Source organism: Larimichthys crocea, chromosome XXI, assembly GCF_000972845.2.
Source record: "Larimichthys crocea isolate SSNF chromosome XXI, L_crocea_2.0, whole genome shotgun sequence".
Taxonomy (NCBI): Eukaryota; Metazoa; Chordata; class Actinopteri; family Sciaenidae; genus Larimichthys; species Larimichthys crocea.
In genome coordinates this window covers 8,905,629-8,925,859 of record NC_040031.1, presented here as the reverse complement: position 1 = coordinate 8,925,859, position 20,231 = coordinate 8,905,629, and the positions used below count along the sequence as shown (strand labels likewise).

At 38.5% G+C, this 20,231-nt stretch overlaps 3 protein-coding genes and 5 non-coding genes across 8 annotated transcripts in view; 5 read left to right on the top strand and 3 right to left on the bottom strand.

Annotated features, from left to right (window-relative positions):
• Window positions 1-161, bottom strand: part of setd6 (SET domain containing 6, protein lysine methyltransferase) — a 7,879-nt gene extending 7,718 nt beyond the window's left edge. The window contains exon 1 of the mRNA XM_027272526.1: window positions 36-161. Within this exon, the coding sequence (XP_027128327.1) occupies window positions 36-62 (27 nt within the window). The 5' untranslated portion in view covers window positions 63-161. The remainder of the gene's footprint in view (window positions 1-35) is intronic.
• Window positions 162-939: 778 nt separating this feature from the next.
• Window positions 940-1,011, top strand: trnaq-uug (transfer RNA glutamine (anticodon UUG)). Its single transcript has one exon. It is a non-coding gene; the product is annotated as a tRNA-Gln (tRNA).
• Window positions 1,012-1,429: 418 nt separating this feature from the next.
• trnaq-uug (transfer RNA glutamine (anticodon UUG)) lies at window positions 1,430-1,501 on the top strand. The gene has a single exon. It is a non-coding gene; the product is annotated as a tRNA-Gln (tRNA).
• A 188-nt stretch (window positions 1,502-1,689) lies between these two features.
• On the top strand, window positions 1,690-1,761 carry trnaq-uug (transfer RNA glutamine (anticodon UUG)). The gene has a single exon. It is a non-coding gene; the product is annotated as a tRNA-Gln (tRNA).
• Window positions 1,762-1,956: 195 nt separating this feature from the next.
• trnaq-uug (transfer RNA glutamine (anticodon UUG)) lies at window positions 1,957-2,028 on the top strand. The gene has a single exon. It is a non-coding gene; the product is annotated as a tRNA-Gln (tRNA).
• Window positions 2,029-2,611: 583 nt separating this feature from the next.
• On the top strand, window positions 2,612-2,683 carry trnap-agg (transfer RNA proline (anticodon AGG)). Its single transcript has one exon. It is a non-coding gene; the product is annotated as a tRNA-Pro (tRNA).
• A 421-nt stretch (window positions 2,684-3,104) lies between these two features.
• On the bottom strand, window positions 3,105-9,124 carry ska1 (spindle and kinetochore associated complex subunit 1). The gene is made up of 7 exons (XM_019258203.2): window positions 9,001-9,124; window positions 6,818-6,903; window positions 6,611-6,726; window positions 6,433-6,527; window positions 6,194-6,331; window positions 5,299-5,468; window positions 3,105-3,659 (listed from the first exon to the last, which is right to left on the bottom strand). Exons 2-7 carry the CDS (start codon window positions 6,897-6,899, stop codon window positions 3,511-3,513), a joined length of 750 nt encoding a protein of 249 aa, XP_019113748.1. The 5' UTR covers window positions 6,900-6,903; window positions 9,001-9,124; the 3' UTR covers window positions 3,105-3,510.
• A 2,163-nt stretch (window positions 9,125-11,287) lies between these two features.
• tat (tyrosine aminotransferase) lies at window positions 11,288-19,653 on the bottom strand. The gene is made up of 12 exons (XM_019258193.2): window positions 19,545-19,653; window positions 18,203-18,501; window positions 17,940-18,044; window positions 17,776-17,843; window positions 17,462-17,620; window positions 16,301-16,439; window positions 16,128-16,180; window positions 13,016-13,168; window positions 12,796-12,924; window positions 12,537-12,620; window positions 12,001-12,099; window positions 11,288-11,911 (listed from the first exon to the last, which is right to left on the bottom strand). Exons 2-12 carry the CDS (start codon window positions 18,492-18,494, stop codon window positions 11,771-11,773), a joined length of 1,422 nt encoding a protein of 473 aa, XP_019113738.1. The 5' UTR covers window positions 18,495-18,501; window positions 19,545-19,653; the 3' UTR covers window positions 11,288-11,770.
• Window positions 19,654-20,231: the final 578 nt, after the last annotated feature.

The following is a 20,231-nucleotide window of genomic DNA, read 5'->3' as shown; positions in this document are numbered from 1 at the left end:
GACACACACACACACATAAACAGACTGAGGTTCACCTTGTGTCGTTTCGCTTCTGTTGCCATCCCGTTACCGTGTTTAACAAATAAACAAATAAACAAACAAACACCGGGCCCGAGCTGCTAACTAGTCCAGCTAAATCCTGCGCATGCGCACTGTGTTTGTAGGAAACACCTGGTTTGACCTGAGCGCTGACTGGAAGGATGAAAGAGTGAACAACAACAACAACAAACAACAACAGATGGAAAAGATAAATGAATTTTGAGAAACAAAGTCAGAATTAAAGAAAAAAAGTCTAAATTCTGGAAAGAAAAAGACCAGATTTTAAGAAAAACAAAGTCAGTATTTACGAAAAATAAGTTGGAATTTAAGAAAAAAAGTCAGAATTTTAAGAAAAAATGTCACAATTTAAGAAAAAACAAAGTCAGAATTAAAGAAATAAGTTTGAATTTAAGAAAAAGAAATCAGAATTCCCTATGAAAAAAAAAGTCTAAATTTTGAGGAAAAAAGTCAAATTCAGAAAAGAAGGTTCCATGTGTAATGGTCAGCACTCCTGGACTTTGAAATCCAGTGATCCGAGTTCAAGTCTCGGTGGAACCTTGTGAACTCCACTGTCTTGACACAGCACAATATTCACCACAGACCAAGCTGCCAAATAAAGAAGGAAAAAAAATTCTGAACTTAAGGGAAAGTTGGTTTTTTGAGGAAAAAAGCTCATTTGTTGAGAAAAAAAAGGGTCAAATTCCAGAAAAAAAGGTTCCATGGTGTAATGGTCAGCACTCTGGACTTTGAATCCCGTGATCGAGTTCAAGGTCTCGGTGGAACCTTGTGAACACAACACAGTGTTTCACCATGTCAGTTTTAAAAAAAGGAGGGGAAAGAAAAAGTCAAAATTTGATGAAAAATCTTTTTTTGGGGGGGGGGTGTTGAAATCTTCCTCTTGGTTCCATGGTGTAATGGTCAGCACTCTGGACTTTGAATCCAGTGATCCGAGTTCAAGTCTCGGTGGAACCTTGTGAACACAACACAGTGAATATTGAGGGGGGGGAAGTTGATCTTTGAGGGGGGAAAAAGTCTGAATTGTAAGAAAAAAGCAAAAATTTTCAGGTCAGAATTTTGAGAAAAAAATTGTCAGAAAAACAAAGTCAGAATTTTGTCAAATAAAGTCTGAATTAAAAGTGAAAAAAAATCTGAATTTTGAGAAAAAAGTTTGAGTTTTGAGAAAACAAGTCAGAATCAAAAGTGGAAAAAAGTCAGAATTTTGAAGAAAGAAAAGTCAGAACTTTGCCAAAAGAAAGGTCAGATTTTTTAGGGGGGGAAAAGTCAGAATTTAAGAAAAAAAAGTCTAATTTTTGAGGGGGGGAAAAGTCAGAATTTAAGAAAAAAAAGTCTAATTTTTGAGGAAAAAAAGGTCAAATTCTTAGAAAAGAAAGGTTCCATGGTGTAATGGTCAGCACTCTGGACTTTGAATCCAGTGATCCAAGTTCAAGTCTCGGTGGAACCTTGTGAACATCCACTGTCTTGACACAGCACAATATTCACCACAGACCAAGCTGCCAAATAAAAAAGGAGGAGGGGGGGAGTGTGAATTTTTAGAGGAAAAAAGTCAAAATTTAAGAAAAACAAAGTTAGAATTTTGAGAAAAAAAATCTGAATTTTGATGAAAAAATGGTGAAATTCACAAAAAAGAAAGGTTCCATGGTGTAATGGTCAGCACTCTGGACTTTGAATCCAGTGATCCGAGTTCAAGTCTCGGTGGAACCTTGTGAACATCCACTGTCTTGACACAGCACAATATTCACCACAGACCAAGCTGCCAAATAAAAAAGTCTAAAATTTGAGTGGAAAAAAGTCTGAACTTTAAGGAAAGAAAGTTGATTTTTTGAGAAAAAAAGTCAGAATTTCAGAAAAAAAAGTCTAAATTTTGAGGAAAAAAAGGTCGAATTCTTAGAAAGGAAAGGTTCCATGGTGTAATGGTCAGCACTCTGGACTTTGAATCCAGTGATCCGAGTTCAAGTCTCGGTGGAACCTTGTGAACACAACACAGTGAATATTGAGGGGGGAAAGTTGATCTTTGAGGGGGGAAAAAGTCTGAATTGTAAGAAAAAAGCAAATTTTTCAGGTCAGAATTTTGAGAAAAAAAGTGTCAGAAAAACAAAGTCAGAATTTTGTCAAATAAAGTCTGAATTAAAAGTGAAAAAAAATCTGAATTTTGAGAAAAAAGTTTGAGTTTTGAGAAAACAAGTCAGAATCAAAAGTGGAAAAAAGTCAGAATTTTGAAGAAAGAAAAGTCAGAACTTTGCCAAAAGAAAGGTCAGATTTTTTAGGGGGGAAAAAGTCAGAATTTTGAGTGGAAAAAAAGTCAGAATTCAAGAAAATAAGTTGGAATTTTTGAAATTTTGAATGTAAATAGCTTCCAGAATCAGTGCTCTTAGAGCTCAGTGTTACATGTCACGTACAGTTAGATGATCGTCTCCAGAGGGTGCTGTTGGACTACATAAGACGTGGAGTGCCAAGCTGCCACATCAGCAGCATGAAGTTCAACCACAGGTCCTCCCAGCATTCAACTACAGCTGTGAACAGCTGTGAACAGCTGTGAGGACCTGGCGACAGAGGCTCGTTGGTCTAGGGGTATGATTCTCGCTTAGGGTGCGAGAGGTCCCGGGTTCAAATCCCGGACGAGCCCATACTTATTAATATGTGAGGGTCAAACAAAGCCTTTGTGAAACAGGGTCACTCTTTGGCCAACGAGCTCTTTCTACAGTGCCGTCAAGACCTTTAGCCCCCTGCTGTGCTTTTAAAACAGCCTGACTCCCTACCTAGGTTCCATGGTGTAACGGTCAGCATTCTGGACTTTGAATCCAGTGATCCGAGTTCAAGTCTCGGACACAGCACAATATTCACCACGGACCAAGCTGCCAAGTGTGATTTGTAGAACTGCAGTGACAAATACCTTAGGTTTCACACATACAATTAACGCATTGGCCAGGACTCAAACCGCAGCCAACTGCTGTTTCGTTGAATAACTTGTAGTCTAAACATTAATCACAATGAAGCTTTATTTCTTTTAATTTTTTATTTTGTTAAACGTTTTTAAATGTTTTAACACTGTAATAATGCAATATATAATAAAACAAAAAAAAGAAGAGATTTTATTCACAATAATTTATACCACAACATACCTGTCCACACGATGTTACATGACAGGAGAGAACATGTCTAACCAATACTTGTCCCACCACAAGAGCACGTTTATATGAGATTTAGATTTAGAGGACAGTAGTGTCACACAGGCATCGTAGTCCTGTCATGTTCAATGGTGAGCACAATGTCATTTTTCACTTTGAATAATGTAACGTAACCGAATAAATCAATGCCACTAACTAATCAGACAACTGGTCAATATGACCAATTTTTAATGGTCTGTAAATACAATTAACAAGGAGAGATGGATATATACAAACTATGTTACCATGATAATACAAATGTAACTGAAAGCATCATCATCATCGTTTATAACAACATGTAGCGACTGAGGCCTCCTCCACGAAGCTCCCGCAGACGTTGACAGTGTCGCAGCATGTTCAAAATCCCCTGAAATCGCTTGTCCACCTTCACCTGGGTAAATTCACGAATGTCATCCTCCACCACAAAATACTGACCTGGAAGACATTTCAACAAAACAGTATGTTAGTGTGTTTTCAGCTTGTACGTACTCAAGATGTCTTTCACCAACTGTGTTCATGAAACGCCCCTTTACATTTGACAGATTTGAAGGTGTTGAGGTATACAGACGTCATTAAATCTGATTCTTAGAACAGACTAGAGTCTTACTGATAAATATCCTCTTTAAAACTATGTTTTAAGTCATTGATTTTAAATTAATATATATATATGGGCTGTCATCGATTAAAAACAAAATTAAACTCATTAATCGCAAAAAATTCTGTAATTAATGCGATTAATCTATCATTAATTGTATCAATAACATAAATGGATTTTTTGAGACTGAACTTTAATTGAATATTTATTTATGTAAATGATTCAATTAGTAGAATAAACTCAGCTAACAGTATATGAAATCCTTCCATGTATTGGCTTAAGGTGCCACATATGCCCAGTATGCACAAGATAGGTGGGGAAAAAGCAGACTGAGGAAATATACTGAGAGTGCCACAATCCTTGTTGTAGACTGGGTGGTTTGCTTAGGTTGAATGGTTAAAGTCTGTTAACTTTCTGTGAATTTAAATTCGGCTTTGCAAACTGTGACAAATTGCCTGTGTTTGTCCAACCGAGCGTCGGGCAACTTTTTAAATATAAACTGTTCCCCCCTAGAAGCTCGTCTCCTTATCCATCTTTCGCACCTGCACTCTCCTTTAGTTAGGATAGATCCTAGACAGTATATACTGCCATTCCTTTAGTTCGGATAGCTCATTAGACATCTATGCACAGACTCATCCTTTAGTTAGATAGATCATAGACATATATGCACCGCTCTCCTTTAGTTAGAATAGATTCATAGCATATATGCACAGATCTCCTTTAGTAGGATAGATCATAGGGACATATATCACAGACGCACACTGAGCAGGTTGGTCCGTTGCTGCGATACGTTACTGTCTGCCATATTGGATGTGGCAGATCCTGCTGTAACTTAAAAACAAGAGGGACGGTTTAGCTATGGCCAAATGTGGCGGAACCGCCAGGGCTTTAAGTTAATACCTCTTATAACCCATTCCACACCACACTAATATTATCTGGGAACAAAGCTATACTTTGCCAAATCCAAAATGGCGGCCCCACGAGTAAAGAAAACCGCGTTAATGCGTTAATATTTTTTTTTTTTTCTTCAGACTTTCTTTTCCTAAAAAAACATACCTTTTCCCTAAAAATTTCTATATCTATAATAATGTGCTGTCAAACCTACGCGTAATTTTGTCATTAATTTTAACGCTTAAGCTTAGTTTGACCAGCACTATTAATATATATATATATATATATATATATAATACATTTAAAAGTCTGATTTTTCAAGAAAAAAGTCTGAATTTTTATGGGAAAAGGTATTTTTTTTAGAAAAGAAAGTCTGAATTTCAGAGAAAGAAAAAGCCTGAACTTTTGAGGGGGAAAAAAAGATGATTTTTAAGAAAAAAGTAAATAAATAAAAAAAAAAAGTCTGAATTTTGTGGAAAGAAAAGCCAGAATTCATCATCATCATCATCATCATCATCATCATCATCATCATCATCATCTGTGATGTGCATCAGCGACAAAGCGACAGCTGTGTTTGACCGTCAGTACCTTTCGTATCTTTGGTCTCCTGGTCCTTGAAGCGCTGGTGCAGCTTGCGTGAACGATTGTTGAGAGTTTTCACCGACTGATGGAGGATCTTGTACTTGGCTGTTACAGCTGTGTTAATACACTGCACCGTGGCATTAAGTTGGTCATATGAAACACGTCCTTTCATGTACCTGTGCGAAACACACCAACATAAAGCTTAAAAAGATACACAAACAAACACACTCTTTAATAAATCCACATAAAAAGATACTGACGCTGATGGTTTTTTTATTTTTATAATTATGACCATGCTTCGCCTTCGTCTCTGTTTTTAGGCCGAGCCTGAAACAAACTGATTGTTTGTTTATAAGATGTCAGTCCAAACATCTCATGAAGAGTTAATCTGCAAAAACACATAAACGCCAGACAGAGAAATAAACCAGTTTGATTGATGTTAGCTGCAAAACCAAAAACATGCATGAAAAACCCAATAAAAGATAATTACGAGCCACAATGTGACTGCGCTGTGAAGAGCATGGGCTGTTTAAGATTTGTTTGTGTCTTTGTGTTTTTCAGTTTTATTCTCTTATCCATCACTTCCTTCAGCTGTAGTTTTTAGTTGAAATGAACTTCAATACTTTTACATTTAAATCTGACCAGACCAAGAACTAACTATTGTTTTTAGTACTAATGAATCTTATTCATCCTAACCTAAGTACTCGATTAATCTAAACAACGTCAGAGAAGAGCAGAAGACACACAGATGACTTCAGTCCAAAAGCTTTCCACAGACACACGAACATGGATCAAACTGTATAGTGTAAAATATGCATATGCATTATTATCGACATTTATTTTATCACAAGCTTGTATCGAGATAATTTTTTATACCCAGTCCTGATATCAAAACACTTACTGAGGGATGCTCTCAAACTCTGGCATAGTGATGAAGTCCATCTCTCGGATGAAGCTCTTGTTTGTCTTCTTGATGTTTTCCATCTGGGCCGGCTGAACATCTGCCGCTTCACTCTGCTTCATCACAGGTTCACTTCCACTGAGCGATGAGAGAAAATCAAACAGGAGACTCACTAATTACTTCCCAGACTGTACACAAACCCTGCGTGGTCTGCAAAGAACATCAAGAGAATAACTTACTTTGCTGGTCCCTTCTTCTTGGCCATGTGTGCAGGTATGTTGTCCTTAAGATGATTCACATCTTCCAAATCTTTCTGGAAGGACGCCTCGAACTCCTGAAACACAAACGAGACGTGCGTCATCATTAAGTATGTTTGAACTCGTTCAGAAACCGAGTACTGCTCAGCTTCTAAGTTACCTTCAGATGTTTGAGTTGCTCTCTCTGTCGGCCAACACATTTCTCAAACTCCTCCAGAAGTCTCTCCAGCGTGAACAGTTCTTGTCCGAGTTTCTTCATCTTATTTCGAGGCAGTTCTAAATGTGGGGAGACACAATAACACTTTAACACTTTAATAGCTTTTTCATAAAGAAAACAACAGTACTAACATTCCTGTAACTGTCATACCAACAACTGACAGATCCACCATGCGCTGCAGGGATGAGATCCTGTCACCGATGTGGCCGCTGATGTCCTCCAGCTCATCCATCGTCCTGAAAGTGTCACACACACAGTTAGTGAAGTTATCTGAGGATGTTCTATACACTGTACAGGTGACAAGTACTGAGAAGAAATACTGCATACATGGATGAACATTACACTGGGAAACACAATTTTTGTTGAGTTCGGTCTGACAGCTGTTTTTAACAGATTTTTGGGTGCAGAATCTAAAACTGATCTCAGTTTTTCTCTATCACGTCAAGTTTTTGAACTATAGGATCCTTGTTTTCTTAAAAAATATGAAAAATACTGTACTTCACAGATATGTGCTTGTTTTATACTAAACAAAAGTAACAGTCTGTGCAATGATCTTTTTTGCTCTCTCCAAACCACGGGGATACCAAATGCCAACTTTTCACGTGTTCCTTTGGTTCACATCTGTAAACTCTCAACACACTGCTTGCACACTTTGTGAGGGGCCCATGGCTTGTTGTCTTGATCACAGAGTTTTACTTTAAAATATGCAAAACATGCTTGTTGGACAAATGCACTGATGTTTGCTTTCCTCTGACTTGGAATGGTGAAACTAGCACAAATAAAGCAAAAGGAGTCAGGAGCAGACATGATCTGGAACAAAGGAAATATATACCTATGCAAATCAAACACTAAGATGGAATAGTTACAAGCTTTGAAAACTACAAAAACATCATCAAACCAAACAGAACTTACAGCGGTATGCCCATGGTTACAAGGTGAAGAGAACAGCAGCACAAGTCCTCTTCATTCTACTATGCTGGCTTTCTGTGTGCAGATATTGATAGTACTGACCTATTGGGAGCTGCACACACCTCTCACCGCACTGTCTCATTGTGACGGCACAAACAAGTTGCCACGTAGCTGCAGATGAGTCCAATCGTGATCAGCTTGCAAGTCTTACTACAGCTAATCAGAAGAACTTTGCTGATCAGTGGAGGGTAAAAGCTTGACGTGCTAGAAAAAAACTGGACTGCAATTTCGGAATCAGCATAAAAATCTAACTCAACAGAAAATGTTTTTTTCAAATTGTTCCCCAGTGTAATCAGTGAAATCACTTCTTAAAACAGATTTTTATGCGACGTCGTCTTTTTAAACATTTTAATTCTAATTTTTGTTCTTTTTATTGTGTGTGTTGTTCGCAGTGTGTGTTTTGTGCTTATCTTTACTGTTGTGTTATGTCATTTATCATGTTTTTATGTTGTTTTAATTTTTGTTTTATATTGTCTTGGGTTTTTTTTATGTTTCCTGTTTGTGCCTGTCTGTCAGAGCACTTTGTAAGCTCTGTTTTTTAAAAGGTGTTAGAGAGTAGATATAAGAGTTATTATTATTATATAAATACGATATATGACAGTATTTAAAATGTGGACAGTCTGAGTAAAACGACATGTGTAAACACAGATATTGTACACAGTGTTGAATAACACAGAAGATGATATTTAAGTCTACTCACTGTATTTATGTAACAGTTATCAAAGTTTTTTTTTTTCAAACTTTATTGAAAGAACAAACAAACAGATTCAGTCATACTAGTTCACATTGTATATAGTAACATAGCACCAGCATAGTTACATAATAATATAGCAAGGATCAAAACAGAAAAGCAAAAATAAAACTTAGATGTGACAGACTTTGTAATCTTACATATAAATAAAGTTCTAGTTATAACTGTTGTGACAGGTTGAAACTATCTAAATATAGACTTTTTTTTAAAATGAGTAATTAACTTAAGAGACCTAAAATAATAATCAACTTCAATCAAAAACAGCTTAAATGATGGTGATGAATCTTGAAATCTCCCTAATAAAATATAGAGGTTGACAGTAATACATAGTTTCTTTTCTTTGTATTCAAAAATAAGTAGTAATGTTTTTTTTTCCCCTCGATGCTGATTTCATGTTTTGTTTCACACAGTATATAGTGTAACGAAAATAATAATATAAAATGTATTACTGTACGGACAACCATAATAAACATTAACACAGTTTATTACATTAAAGATCTGTGACGTCATTAAACTTCAGACTCTCGCTGCTGTCTGTACAGCTCTGCAAACCTGAAGCTTTAAATATAACTTAAATAAATAATCATATTCAGACTTTATCAACATAACTCACAGTTTGTTGTTTTCTTCCTCGCTGCACGTTTCCCGGTTCAACGGCAATTTGAAACTTGCGCATGCGCTGTCGACTTCTTCCGCTGTTTCCGGCAGACACAAAAGGTGTGCTGCCGCCTGCAGGTAACTTCAGAACCTTTAGGTTCCAGCGAGTCAGAGTCAGACAGAACATGTTTATGAACTTCCACTTCCAACTTTTTAAAAGAAAAAAAGTCTAGTTTTTAAAAGAAAAAAAAAGAAAAAGAAAAAAGAAAGTCAGAACTTTGAAAAAAGAAGAAAAAAGAAAAAAGGGAAAAAAGGAAAACAAAAAAGGTCCGAATTTTTAAGAAGAAAAAGGTAAAATTTTTAGAAAAAAAGTCTGAATTTTCAAGAAAGAAAAAGTCAGAATTATGAGGGAAAAAAGTAAATTTTTTAGAAAAGAAAGTCAGAACTTTGAAAAAAGAAAAAGGTCAAAATTTTTAAGGAAAAAAAGTAAAATTTTGAGAAAAAAAAGTAATTTTTTTAGGAAAAAAAGTCTGAATTTTCAAGAAAAAAGGTCAGAATTATGAGGGAAAAAAGTAAATTTTTTAGAAAAGAAAGTCAGAACTTTGAAAAAAGAAAAAGGTCAAAATTTTTAAGGAAAAAAAGTAAAATTTTGAGAAAAAAAAGTAATTTTTTTAGGAAAAAAAGTCTGAATTTTCAAGAAAAAAAGTCGGAATTATGAGGGAAAAAAGTAAATTTTTTAGAAAAGAAAGTCAGAACTTTGAAAAAAGAAAAAGGTCTGAATTTCTGAATTTTGAGGAAAAAAAAGTTGATTTTTAGGAAAGAAATGTCAAAATTTTAAGGGGGAAAGTTGATTTTTAGGAAAGAAATGTCAAAATTTTAAGGGGGAAAAAAGTAAGATTTTTAAAAAAAAAAGTGAGAATATTGTAGAAAGAAAAGCCAGAATTTATCACCATCATCATCATCATCATCATCATCATCTCTGATGTGCATCAGCGACAAAGCGACAGCTGTGTTTGACCGTCAGTACCTTTCGTATCTTTGGTCTCCTGGTCCTTGAAGCGCTGGTGCAGCTTGTGTGAATGATTGTTGAGAGTTTTCACCGACTGATGGAGGATCTTGTACTTGGCTGTTACAGCTGTGTTAATACACTGCACTGTGGCATTAAGTTGGTCATATGACGTGTCCCCCACGCGACATGTTTATGAACTTCCACAGAAAAAGAGCTTGGATCTGGATCTACTTTTAGGAACCACAAGGAACCACAAGGAGGAAGGTGAGAGTGCAGTGTTCTAGTCAGGTAATAGGGTGCTATGATGAGCTCTTTAAGGTTCCTGACCGTTAGGAGCTTTGCAGGATTTTAAATTCTGTTCTTGATTTTAACAGTTAGCCAATGCAGAGAAGCCAAAATGGAAGAAATCTGATGGTTCAGGGATGGTCAACAGTGAGATCAAGGTGTTCACTTGGCCAAGTCTGATCAACAACATCACCCGGTCCGCCTATTTCCACTTACGCAATATCAACCTCCTCCGTCCCTCCCTTACTCTTAATACCACTGCCATCCTGGTTCGTAGCCTCGTCACCTCCTGCCTGGGCTACTGCAACTCCCTCCTCCTTGGCCTCACCCACAAATCTCTCCATAAGCTCCAACTGGTCCAGAATTCAGATGCCCGCATCATCACCAGAACCGCATCACTCCTGTCCTGCAACAGCTCCACTGGCTCACGCTCAAACCCAATTACAAAATCCTTCTGCTCACATTCAAAGCCATCCATAATCTTGCATCACCACATCTCTCGGATCTTCTCCATGTTGCTGCTCCCCCCTCGCTCCCTCAGATCTTCCTCCTTCATTCACCCGATTGTCCCCTCCTTCAAGTCCACACTCAAAACCCACCTGTTTAAAATAGACTTGCCTTTTCCATCTGATTCAATTGCACTGTCCTATTTTAACCTGTTTTATGTTGTATTCTTGTAATTGTATATACTTTTATGGTTCTTTTTGTTTGTTTTTGTTATTTGGTGTCTACTTTTATTTATTATAAGGTGTCCTTGGGTGACAGAAAGGCACCTATGAAATAAACGTATTATTGTTATTTCTATGAAGGCTCCACCTCACAACTTACAGGACTTAACAGACCTGCTGCTATTGCCAGATATAATGGCACTCCTTCAGAGGTCTAGTGGAGTCCATGCCTGGGCGGGTCAGGACTATGGTCATAATGTTATGGCTGTGTACAAAACTTTTAGAAAGTATAATTCGATGGTTTTTATGATTGCAGAGCAGAGGCAGAATCCCAAAAACAGTCCATGTCAACATGGTTTTTATTAGCCAGCTATTAACAAAAAACTACATATATGTGATTCAATATGATGCCCAATTAACATACAAACAACGTACAGAGAACGTTCTGATAAAGAGCACTGAGAGTCGTGTTCGAGCAAATCATGCAGATTAATGACAGCATGCACAGTCGACGATCCTGCAGTTGATCAAAGAAGTTACATGACATAGGCGTACAAAGCGTTACACCAATTATATATAAATACACAAAAACAAGAAGAGGTTAATATAAGTTTCCTGTATAAAATATAAATATTAAGTCTGCTCATTTCATACGGTTTAAAAAATTACACCATCCGATATGCTGCTTCCAAGCGTTTCCGTGCTACAGTGATGACAATAATAACATTTCTACATCTCTAACTTTGTAACGTGGTGGTAAAGGGGAATCCCGCTGCTGTATATAACCGACTGGAGGACAGTTGTTCCATCCAGATCTGTTTGCATCACTGATCCAGATAGTTGCTGTCGGGGCTGCCGGGCCGATAGTGGCGCTGGCAGAACTCCCTGATCCGACTGCAAGCCTCCAGCATCATCTCCTCTGGCACCGTCACCACAATGCGAAAGAAGTTGGGATACTCGAACGCCTGGGAGAGGACAGAGGTATTTAGTTTATTTTGAAGTTAACCATGTAGACAGATGTTGAGACTAATGGGTAAATGAGACGGTGTCTTACTGAAGCAGGAAGACAGAAGACGGACTGCTCGGTCACCAGGCTCTCAGTGAAGTCCACGTCGTTCTTATAGTCTGGGAAGTGATCTATGTCAATACCCACCTGGACATGGATGAAGAAGGCAAAGATTAGAGGCAGCTTCAATTTGTTTTATAACATCAAAAAGATTTTATTAATGTGGCAATGAACTTTGGCCGTTGGACTTTTGGCCAATGGACATTGGCTGATCAGGTTTCAGCTCAGTTTCTAACACCAGCATGCAGTAAATGGCTGATACTTGGTTACCATCTAAAGTAGTCATGAAACGACTCTTGTCCAATCAGATTATCGGTCTGAACTAACTGTTGTATGAAGACATATACATAAACAACGACTACACTGCAGTATATTGAGTATTTATTGGAATTAATCAATGATGCCCTGAGAATTAAAGTGTCCATCAACCGAATCTAAAATCTCTCGCAACTTAATAGCACCTTTCAGTGGAGCCTCAAAATAAACTACACACACACACACACACACACACTTCTTGTACTCACCATGAGGTACATGGCCCCTGAAGGCATGACGGGGTTCAGGCCGGGGATGGTGGACAGCTCGTTGAAACAAATCTCTGAGTTGGACTGAAGAAGAAAGAGATAAACCCTCCGATCAGTCTCATGTGATTCAGAATACAAGTACATAAAACAAGTAAGAGATGTTAGAGAAGAGAACTGAAGACACATCATGAAATAGTAAAATAAAAAGACAGTAAGAAGATATATATATATATATATATGTCATCATCCTCCCGTTTACCTTGAGAAAGCTGATCGTTTTGTTGTAAAAGCTTTGAGGTGTGTTGTTGAGGATGCTCTCCAGGGCTCCCTGGATGATGCTGCAGGCTCCAAGAATACGTTGGCTCAGTTTCACCAGACCCTGTCGAATCTTCAGAGGACATTAGGTAAATGTAACAGTGATCTATCAGAGTCTCTGTTAAAAGAATGCACAAAAGAAAAAAAACAAAAAAAGAACATACCTCAGATCCAAATAAATCATTCCTGTCATGGATGAGGATCCACCCCATCCTCCAGCCGGGGACCAGCCAGCGTTTAGCCAAGCCGCCGCAGGAAAGGATGGGAACATCAGTGCTGAGAGACGCCATGGATGGACAACTGCAACCTGGGAAAACCTGAAACACAGGAGCAGGAACGAAATGAAGTCCAGATGACAGAATGGTCACGGCTAAAGCAAGTTTTTGCTGCCTTTGAATGGAACTCACATTCAACTGGAGGCAATATTTACAACATGGAAAGTGGAGTACTGTATAATAATCAAGTCTAAAAGGTCGAGAGCAGACAACAAAAAAATCCAACTGTGTAGTGCCAAGTTTATGTCACAAGAACGGCATTAAATCACTTTTCAGCAGAACAAACTGTGAACGCAACATCATCATGCCACTCTTCATGTCTATCTTCAGCTGTTACTGAAATAAACATCAAAAACATTACATTTACTGACGGTTTTGCAGAGAAACACTTTTATTTTACAGATGTTCTTGTAATTATAACGATCAAACACCTTCGATAAAGTGACTTCGACTGATCTCGGGGAAAGAAAGTTTCAACCTCAAGAGAGCAGCTTTGCAAAAAAACAAAACGCTGCATTATGTTTGATGTCATGACAAAAGTTTGATAAGTTTGTATCCAGAATTACAATTAGAATATAAAACTAAAAAGATTTACATTAAAACCACAAAGAAAAATGTGTTTATATATAAATATAACAAGCTACATAGTTAATTACAGAGTATCATTGTCCGTTTACATAAATGTGTATGTAATTTAAGAAAGCAGATAATATACTATATAAATAATATCATAAATTTTCATTATGTTCTCATTTAATACTGATCGTGTTCTCAGTCTTTATCGAATTTCCGTGACAATTACAAAAACGAGAAATAGCTGACAGGCATAATGCTAAAAACAACTGTTAATTTACAGATTAAAATGAGTTTTGTAAACAATTTTAAATAACCGAAAAACGCCTTTAATAGTTAAATAAAGTTCTGACTAAAGCAGATGGAAGGTTCACTTCCCATCATGAGTATCAGACCTTTTAAGTACCTTAACAAATGTGATTTACGGGTTATCGCTTTTATAATAAATAACCCCAAAGGAAGCCTGGATGATTTATCCTGGAGATGAGGTGGAAACCATTGTAAAGAACATGAGTAGAGACAGGGGTAGCTTGGGGGGGGGAGGCGGGCCAGGCGCATAAAGGAGAGGCTGATCGTACAGTAACCACAGTTCGATACGCTCCACCCACAGAAAGCTGGTTCAAATTAAAATGACACATTATCTTTGACGATGGAGGGAGCTGCCCCGCTTCCCATTGGCCAGACGGTACAGTATGTCTGCATGGCATTCCAATATTTTTTTGTGGCTGACTCCACCACCACTCCGAGTAGGATTGCAGAAGTTCAGAGAAAATGTATATGTAAATTATATATGTAAATTATATTATATGAAGTTTGTTGTTTAATAGTGTTTCATGATACTTAAAATTTTACTTTACAGCTCAGGTCATCTGTGCTGACGCGCTATAAAAACTTGATTTACAGCTGAGGGTGTTCTGGAGGCGAGGGACAGGGGATAACGCCCCAACGACTGTGCCCCCACACCTCTCCAGACATGGCCCCTTCTAAAAGAAAGGCCTCCCTACCACACCCCTCCAATCCGAGCTCTCCAACCACCTCAACACGCCCCCCTCATTCCTCCAGTTTCAACTGCCAGAACCCGACATCTGCATTAATTGCAAACACATGTACGCAAGACAAAAAAGTGCAAAGTCATTCTGGTCTGCTTGTGCTTAATGTGAAGTGGTCAGATGATGGTGGTGCTGCTGCTGCTGGTGGTGGTTGGGAAGGGGAGGGTGGATGCACCCAATAACCCCCAGAACTTTTCCACTCAAGCCTTCCATCGTCGCTCTTCGTCTTTCTCGTCTTAATAAACCTCATACTTTGATAAATTTGTCAAGTTTAAAGAAGAAGAAAGACTGAGATGATGATAGTGATGATGATGCTTCACCATGATCTGTGTTTAACGCCTTACCATGTGGAAAACTACTGCACAAGACGATTCAACTCTTACCTTATTGGCACTGACAAACAACATTCAGGCCGCCTGTGAGTGTGTGTGTGTGTGTGTCTGCCTACATGTTTGCATGACCTTCAACTAAAGTTTGACCAGTTCAGACTCCATCAAGGCCGACAATGATGCCAACGCTTTAGAAAAGTGCTGCCAAAGCTGTTCTGGTGATGGTCAACATTTGAATTCTTTCTTATTTGTTTGTTTAAAGGGTCGACTCGCCAACTGTCTCTCACTTCTGCCTCTGATTTCAGTCTCCATCTCGATCTTAGATGGAGATAAAATATGGTTCTCTCTAGAACCTAGAAAATGACTCCAGTATCTGGACCAACGATGACAAAAAGTCACTTTTGAGGTATTTATTTAGAGTCTGCACAGCTTCAGAGACCAACAGGGATTAATGTTACACTACCAAGGTGATTTACAGACTTTCCTGATGGAAAGATTGCCAAGTAGCGAACCTAAGTAGCTCTGCCAATGGTGTACTGTAGCTATTGACAGCTCCGGGATGTCAGGAGCCAAACCCGGCATGAAAACTGCCTCGGTAAACTACTGCATTCCCTGCAAGACTGGCCACCGCTGGTTTCAGAGGTTGTGTTTGGTCATTGGTCAATCAGCTTACTCACAAAACTTCACATGAATAATGGGCATGAAGTTGCTGCAGAGCTCAGGAGATGCACCAATCTAACTTCCCATCGCTGCATGATGCTCCTTTTAGATAATTGTAATATTTTGAGAAATAAGTCAGAATATTAGAAGAAAGTCTTGATATTAGAATCATAAAATCATCTCATGTGACAAAACTCATGTCCACTGCTTCCAGTTGCTACACTTTCCTGGTTCTAGGTCCTCAGTCAGGCCTGAATATTGGATGGTGTCCACCCACCATCCAGAACCAGGGCGAATACCAAATAAAACAAAACCTCTGCTGTTACAGACGGCCAAGAGCACCTGCCAACTTTTGCTACACGACTTGTGTTGCCGTGTAATTGAACTCACCATGTCGCTGTAGATTTCATCAGCCAGAATGGGAACGCAGTGTCTGGAGGCCACTGAGAAAAACGAGAACAAGATGAGGCAAAATGAGTTTATGTAATTGTCCAGATGTTTGCCTGCAAACCCGAAGCTTCTGAGGAGTTTAACTCTTTGTCCAACTAAAAGCTGCAGCTCACCCTTGATGATCTTCTGGAGGTGTTCCTTGCTGTAGACGGAGCCACACGGGTTGGACGGGTTGGTAACGATAAGACAGGATGTCCTCTCGTCAATCAGGCTCTCCAGGTGTTGCAGGTCAACCTCCCATGACTTCTCCGGCTGTGAATCAAAGATGTAAGATGATTAATATCATGATTAATATGTGCACCACTAAAGAAAATATAATCATTTCCATCTTACAAGTCCTCTGAACAATCCTCCTTTATTCTTTGAAATGATGTTGAAACCTTTCCTTTGTACTGTCTGCGTCATTCCACTGACCTGTGGTCAGTTGAATATGTGAAACGCATCTTTATTCAGGAGAGAGATGATCTCGTTTTTATTAAAATGACAACGCTCATCATACTGATGTACCAGACTGTGCTTAGCTTTGTTTGTATTGATTGTTGCAGAAACGTTTGCGATCTGCTTTCAATCTGCGGCGCTGTGGAGCTCATCCTGAACCAATAACTGCAAATAGCTACACTCCTGCTGCTCTAATGACACTTTTCAAAGGTCCGGTGTGAAGGATTTAGTGACATCTAGAGGTGAGGCTGCAGATTGCAAGCAACTGTAACCAACCCTCGCCTCACCTTCTCTTTACTGGAGTGAAGGAGAAACTACGATGGCTGCAAAACTCATGAAAAATGTGAAAATCCCTATATAGTTTGTCTATTCTGGGCTACTGTAGAAGCAGCAGACTCAGTAGAAGAACATATATGATGTTTGTGGGTAACAAAAACATAAATAGTCTTATTTTCATGTGATTATACACTAATGGAAACATAATATTCAATCTTCTGTTGTTACACACCTGGGTTAATTCCAAATGCACAACATGAGGAGGAGAAATCTTGAACATGAAACATTTTACACTTGGAGAACTTTCCAAGAGCCAAGCAGTCCATGGACAAGGAAACAGACACCATGTGAAGTGGGTTAAGGTTAGACCTGGATGCCATGTTCTAAGACGGTGCAAAGACCTTCTAGGTTCCCAAGACTTTTGCATTTTTGATGATAAAATAACCATTGATGCTTAGTTATCTTTGCAGTGAACACTCAGAAATCAATTTTTTTAGCAAGGATTCAGTTTGAAAGGTTAATTTCTGTGTTTAGTGGTGGCGGCACCCCTTTCTTCTTACCAGCAAGTTGTAGAGTTTGACCTCGATGCCCATGGAGACAGCCAGGGTCTTATATAAAGAGAAGCCCGGGCACGGGACCAGGATGTTGTCCCCTGGGTTGCACAGAACACTGATAGCCAGGTCAATGGCCTGACTGCAGCCACTGGTCAAAATCACATCCTGGAAGGGAGCAAGGGTGGACTTCAGTTCAGAGATGCCTAAAACATACATCCATGCTAACCCTACAGTTTGATCTAACAGATACATAAAAACATATACTTAAAGGTAGCACTGCAGGCATTGCACCAATGAAATAGTGTATGAAGAATGAGCACCTCTGCCTCCAGTGGAGCCTCGGGGCAGCTGTAAAAGTTGGCGACCGCCTGCCGACTCTTCAGGTAACCTGCAAATGACCACCAAAACATCTCACCTTAATGCGTCTTTTAAAAGCTGACATGAAATGACATCTCTATCCTTTATCCTGGTTTGTGTGACTCACCGACAGACGGAGCGTAGCCGTTGAATTTTTGCGAGTCTATGGCATCTTTCATGGCCTGAAGCACGGTATTGTCTGTAGGCAGGTTTCCAAACACAGTGGGATCCCCTGAGGAACAAACGTCATCCAAATGAACGAACCATTGATCAAACAGTGTGAAAAAAGCTAATATTTAATGAATTTAACTCTATGCAGACGTGAACATATAGAAGGAAGACTGTCATGCTGCTTGTTGTTTATGGTTTAATGAATCTAAGTTGTCTCACCGATGGAGAGGGCGATCATGGGTTTATCGGGGTTCGGGGTGAGCTTCATCCCATCCACGATGGCCCTGATGGGATTAAGCGTGTTCTTGGACATCTCTGATGGCTTCACCTCCCACCTCTGCCTGCGGCTCTTGGCTTTGGCCGGATACAAACTGCCATTCACGCTGACGTGGTGGATGCTGTTCCCGTGTACTCCCTTCCCATTGGTACTATTCAGGGTTTTGGCATTGACGGTGGTTTTCCCGTGGACTCCATTCCCGTTCATCTGCACCAAGTACGACTTGTTATCCATCCTGGAACTGATGAGGATGACGGACAGAAAGTTTCAGAGCAGAAATATCTTTCCACTGATGGAAAGTATATTTACTCAATACTGCAACAATTCAGTGGGAAATGTATTTATTTATTTTTTTACTCATCTTATAAACATAATTAATTATTAAAGATTACAGGCATGCAACACTAAACAAAATACTCAAAGTTAGATCCCTGACGACCACCTACAACTTTAGCATGTTAATCCATGTTAATAAAACATGATTAAAAGACACACACATCCCAGTTCACTCACAGAGTGCTGGTTCAAAAAAACAAAACATAGTCAGACTTGAAGAAAGAGCTTCAAACATCGAGAGAGAAATACATTTTGTTCCAACACGAGCTGAGACAATAACAGCCTATAAAACGTCAAGGTGGTCATTCTGCATAATGAGTACTTTTACTTTTGACACCTTCGAGGTACAGTACTTGATGTACTTTTAGTACTTTAAAGTAAAATCCTTGTAAATTTTTCTATAGTACAGTAATGCTTCTTTTACTTAAGTAAACATTGTAACACTGTTTTTTTAGAGTACAATATTGCTACTTTTACATCAATAAATATTTTTGTGTTCTTTTTTTTTTTTTACAGTGCAGGATTGCTACTTTTACTTTAGTAGTTGATTTAAAATGTGTCTTTCAACAGTGTAAATACCGGCCTCAACTGCAACTGCAAAAATAAAAACTGCATCACAATTGTTTGGGGGTTTTTTTCTACATAAAAAGTAAAACTGAAAATACTTGTTTAATAATTCTGATAAATTCTCTAAATGTTTAATTTTATTTTGAAACTTTGAACAGACAGACGAAATTCAACGGAGTCTGTCAATACATGATTTTAGAAAGAAAAAAAAGACTAAAATTTAAACTCATTAACATAAATAATGACGTGCAAAAAATATATAATATAATATAATATCCAAAACATCAATAAAACAGATGAAAAACGTCTTAAATATCACGTTAAATATCAGATCATTAATTGAAATGATAAAACTTTAAATATATGTGTTTGCATACTTACCTCCTTAAATATTCAACAGAGAGTCTGTGTCCAAAAAGCTGCAGCGCAGGTTAATAACTTACATAAACTGGACAGTTTGAGATGCTTTATGCAGGTTTTATAGCAGGACTGCCAAAAATGGGTGTTGAGCCCAGCCCATATTTCCATTGGTGGAGGATGAGGGTCGTGCCATGACTCCATTCTTACATCACTAACCAGAACCAGACCACCGCAAAGCATGAACAGAGGAGATCACCGGCGGGACGTGTCACGCGTCACATGAGCAGACAGGTTAACGCAGCTGCAGGGACGAGGTTACATAAACATTTAACTAGTATGTGCAAATTTCCTTTGCTTAACACAATTACATATAGATTACACAGAGAAGATGCAAATACTTCTTGTACTTCAGTATTTATACTTCACTAACTACAATGTACACACAGGCACAGCAGGGAAACATATGATGAACCCCACAGCTCCTCCACATAAAACTCCATACTATACATTTTATACTTTATTTTTATTGTTCTTGTCCACGTGCACCATGAGCTGCTGTAACAATACATTTCCTCAGTGTGGATCAATGAATCTTGTCTGATGATGCCATGTTCAGCTCTCAACTACATTTAATTAGTTCCACTTCAATCAAATCACTGACAGTATGAATGAACCTCAAAATGTACGGGGCTTAATCCTGCATAACTT

What these genes read in the sequence shown, in the direction of transcription:
- ska1 (XM_019258203.2), bottom strand. Translation starts at nt 6,899, where the DNA reads ATGGATGAGCTGGAGGACATCAGCGGCCACATCGGTGACAGGATCTCA. An exon ending in GGTGGATCTGTCAGTTGTTG is followed by an intron (nt 6,727 to 6,817) that starts GTATGACAGTTA and finishes CCCCACATTTAG; the next exon opens with AACTGCCTCGAAATAAGATG. An exon ending in AAGAAGAAGGGACCAGCAAA is followed by an intron (nt 6,332 to 6,432) that starts GTAAGTTATTCT and finishes CTCATCGCTCAG; the next exon opens with TGGAAGTGAACCTGTGATGA.
- tat (XM_019258193.2), bottom strand. Translation starts at nt 18,494, where the DNA reads ATGGATAACAAGTCGTACTTGGTGCAGATGAACGGGAATGGAGTCCAC. An exon ending in ATGAAATCTACAGCGACATG is followed by an intron (nt 13,169 to 16,127) that starts GTGAGTTCAATT and finishes CCTGTGTTTCAG; the next exon opens with GTTTTCCCAGGTTGCAGTTG. An exon ending in ATGATTTATTTGGATCTGAG is followed by an intron (nt 12,925 to 13,015) that starts GTATGTTCTTTT and finishes TGTCCTCTGAAG; the next exon opens with ATTCGACAGGGTCTGGTGAA.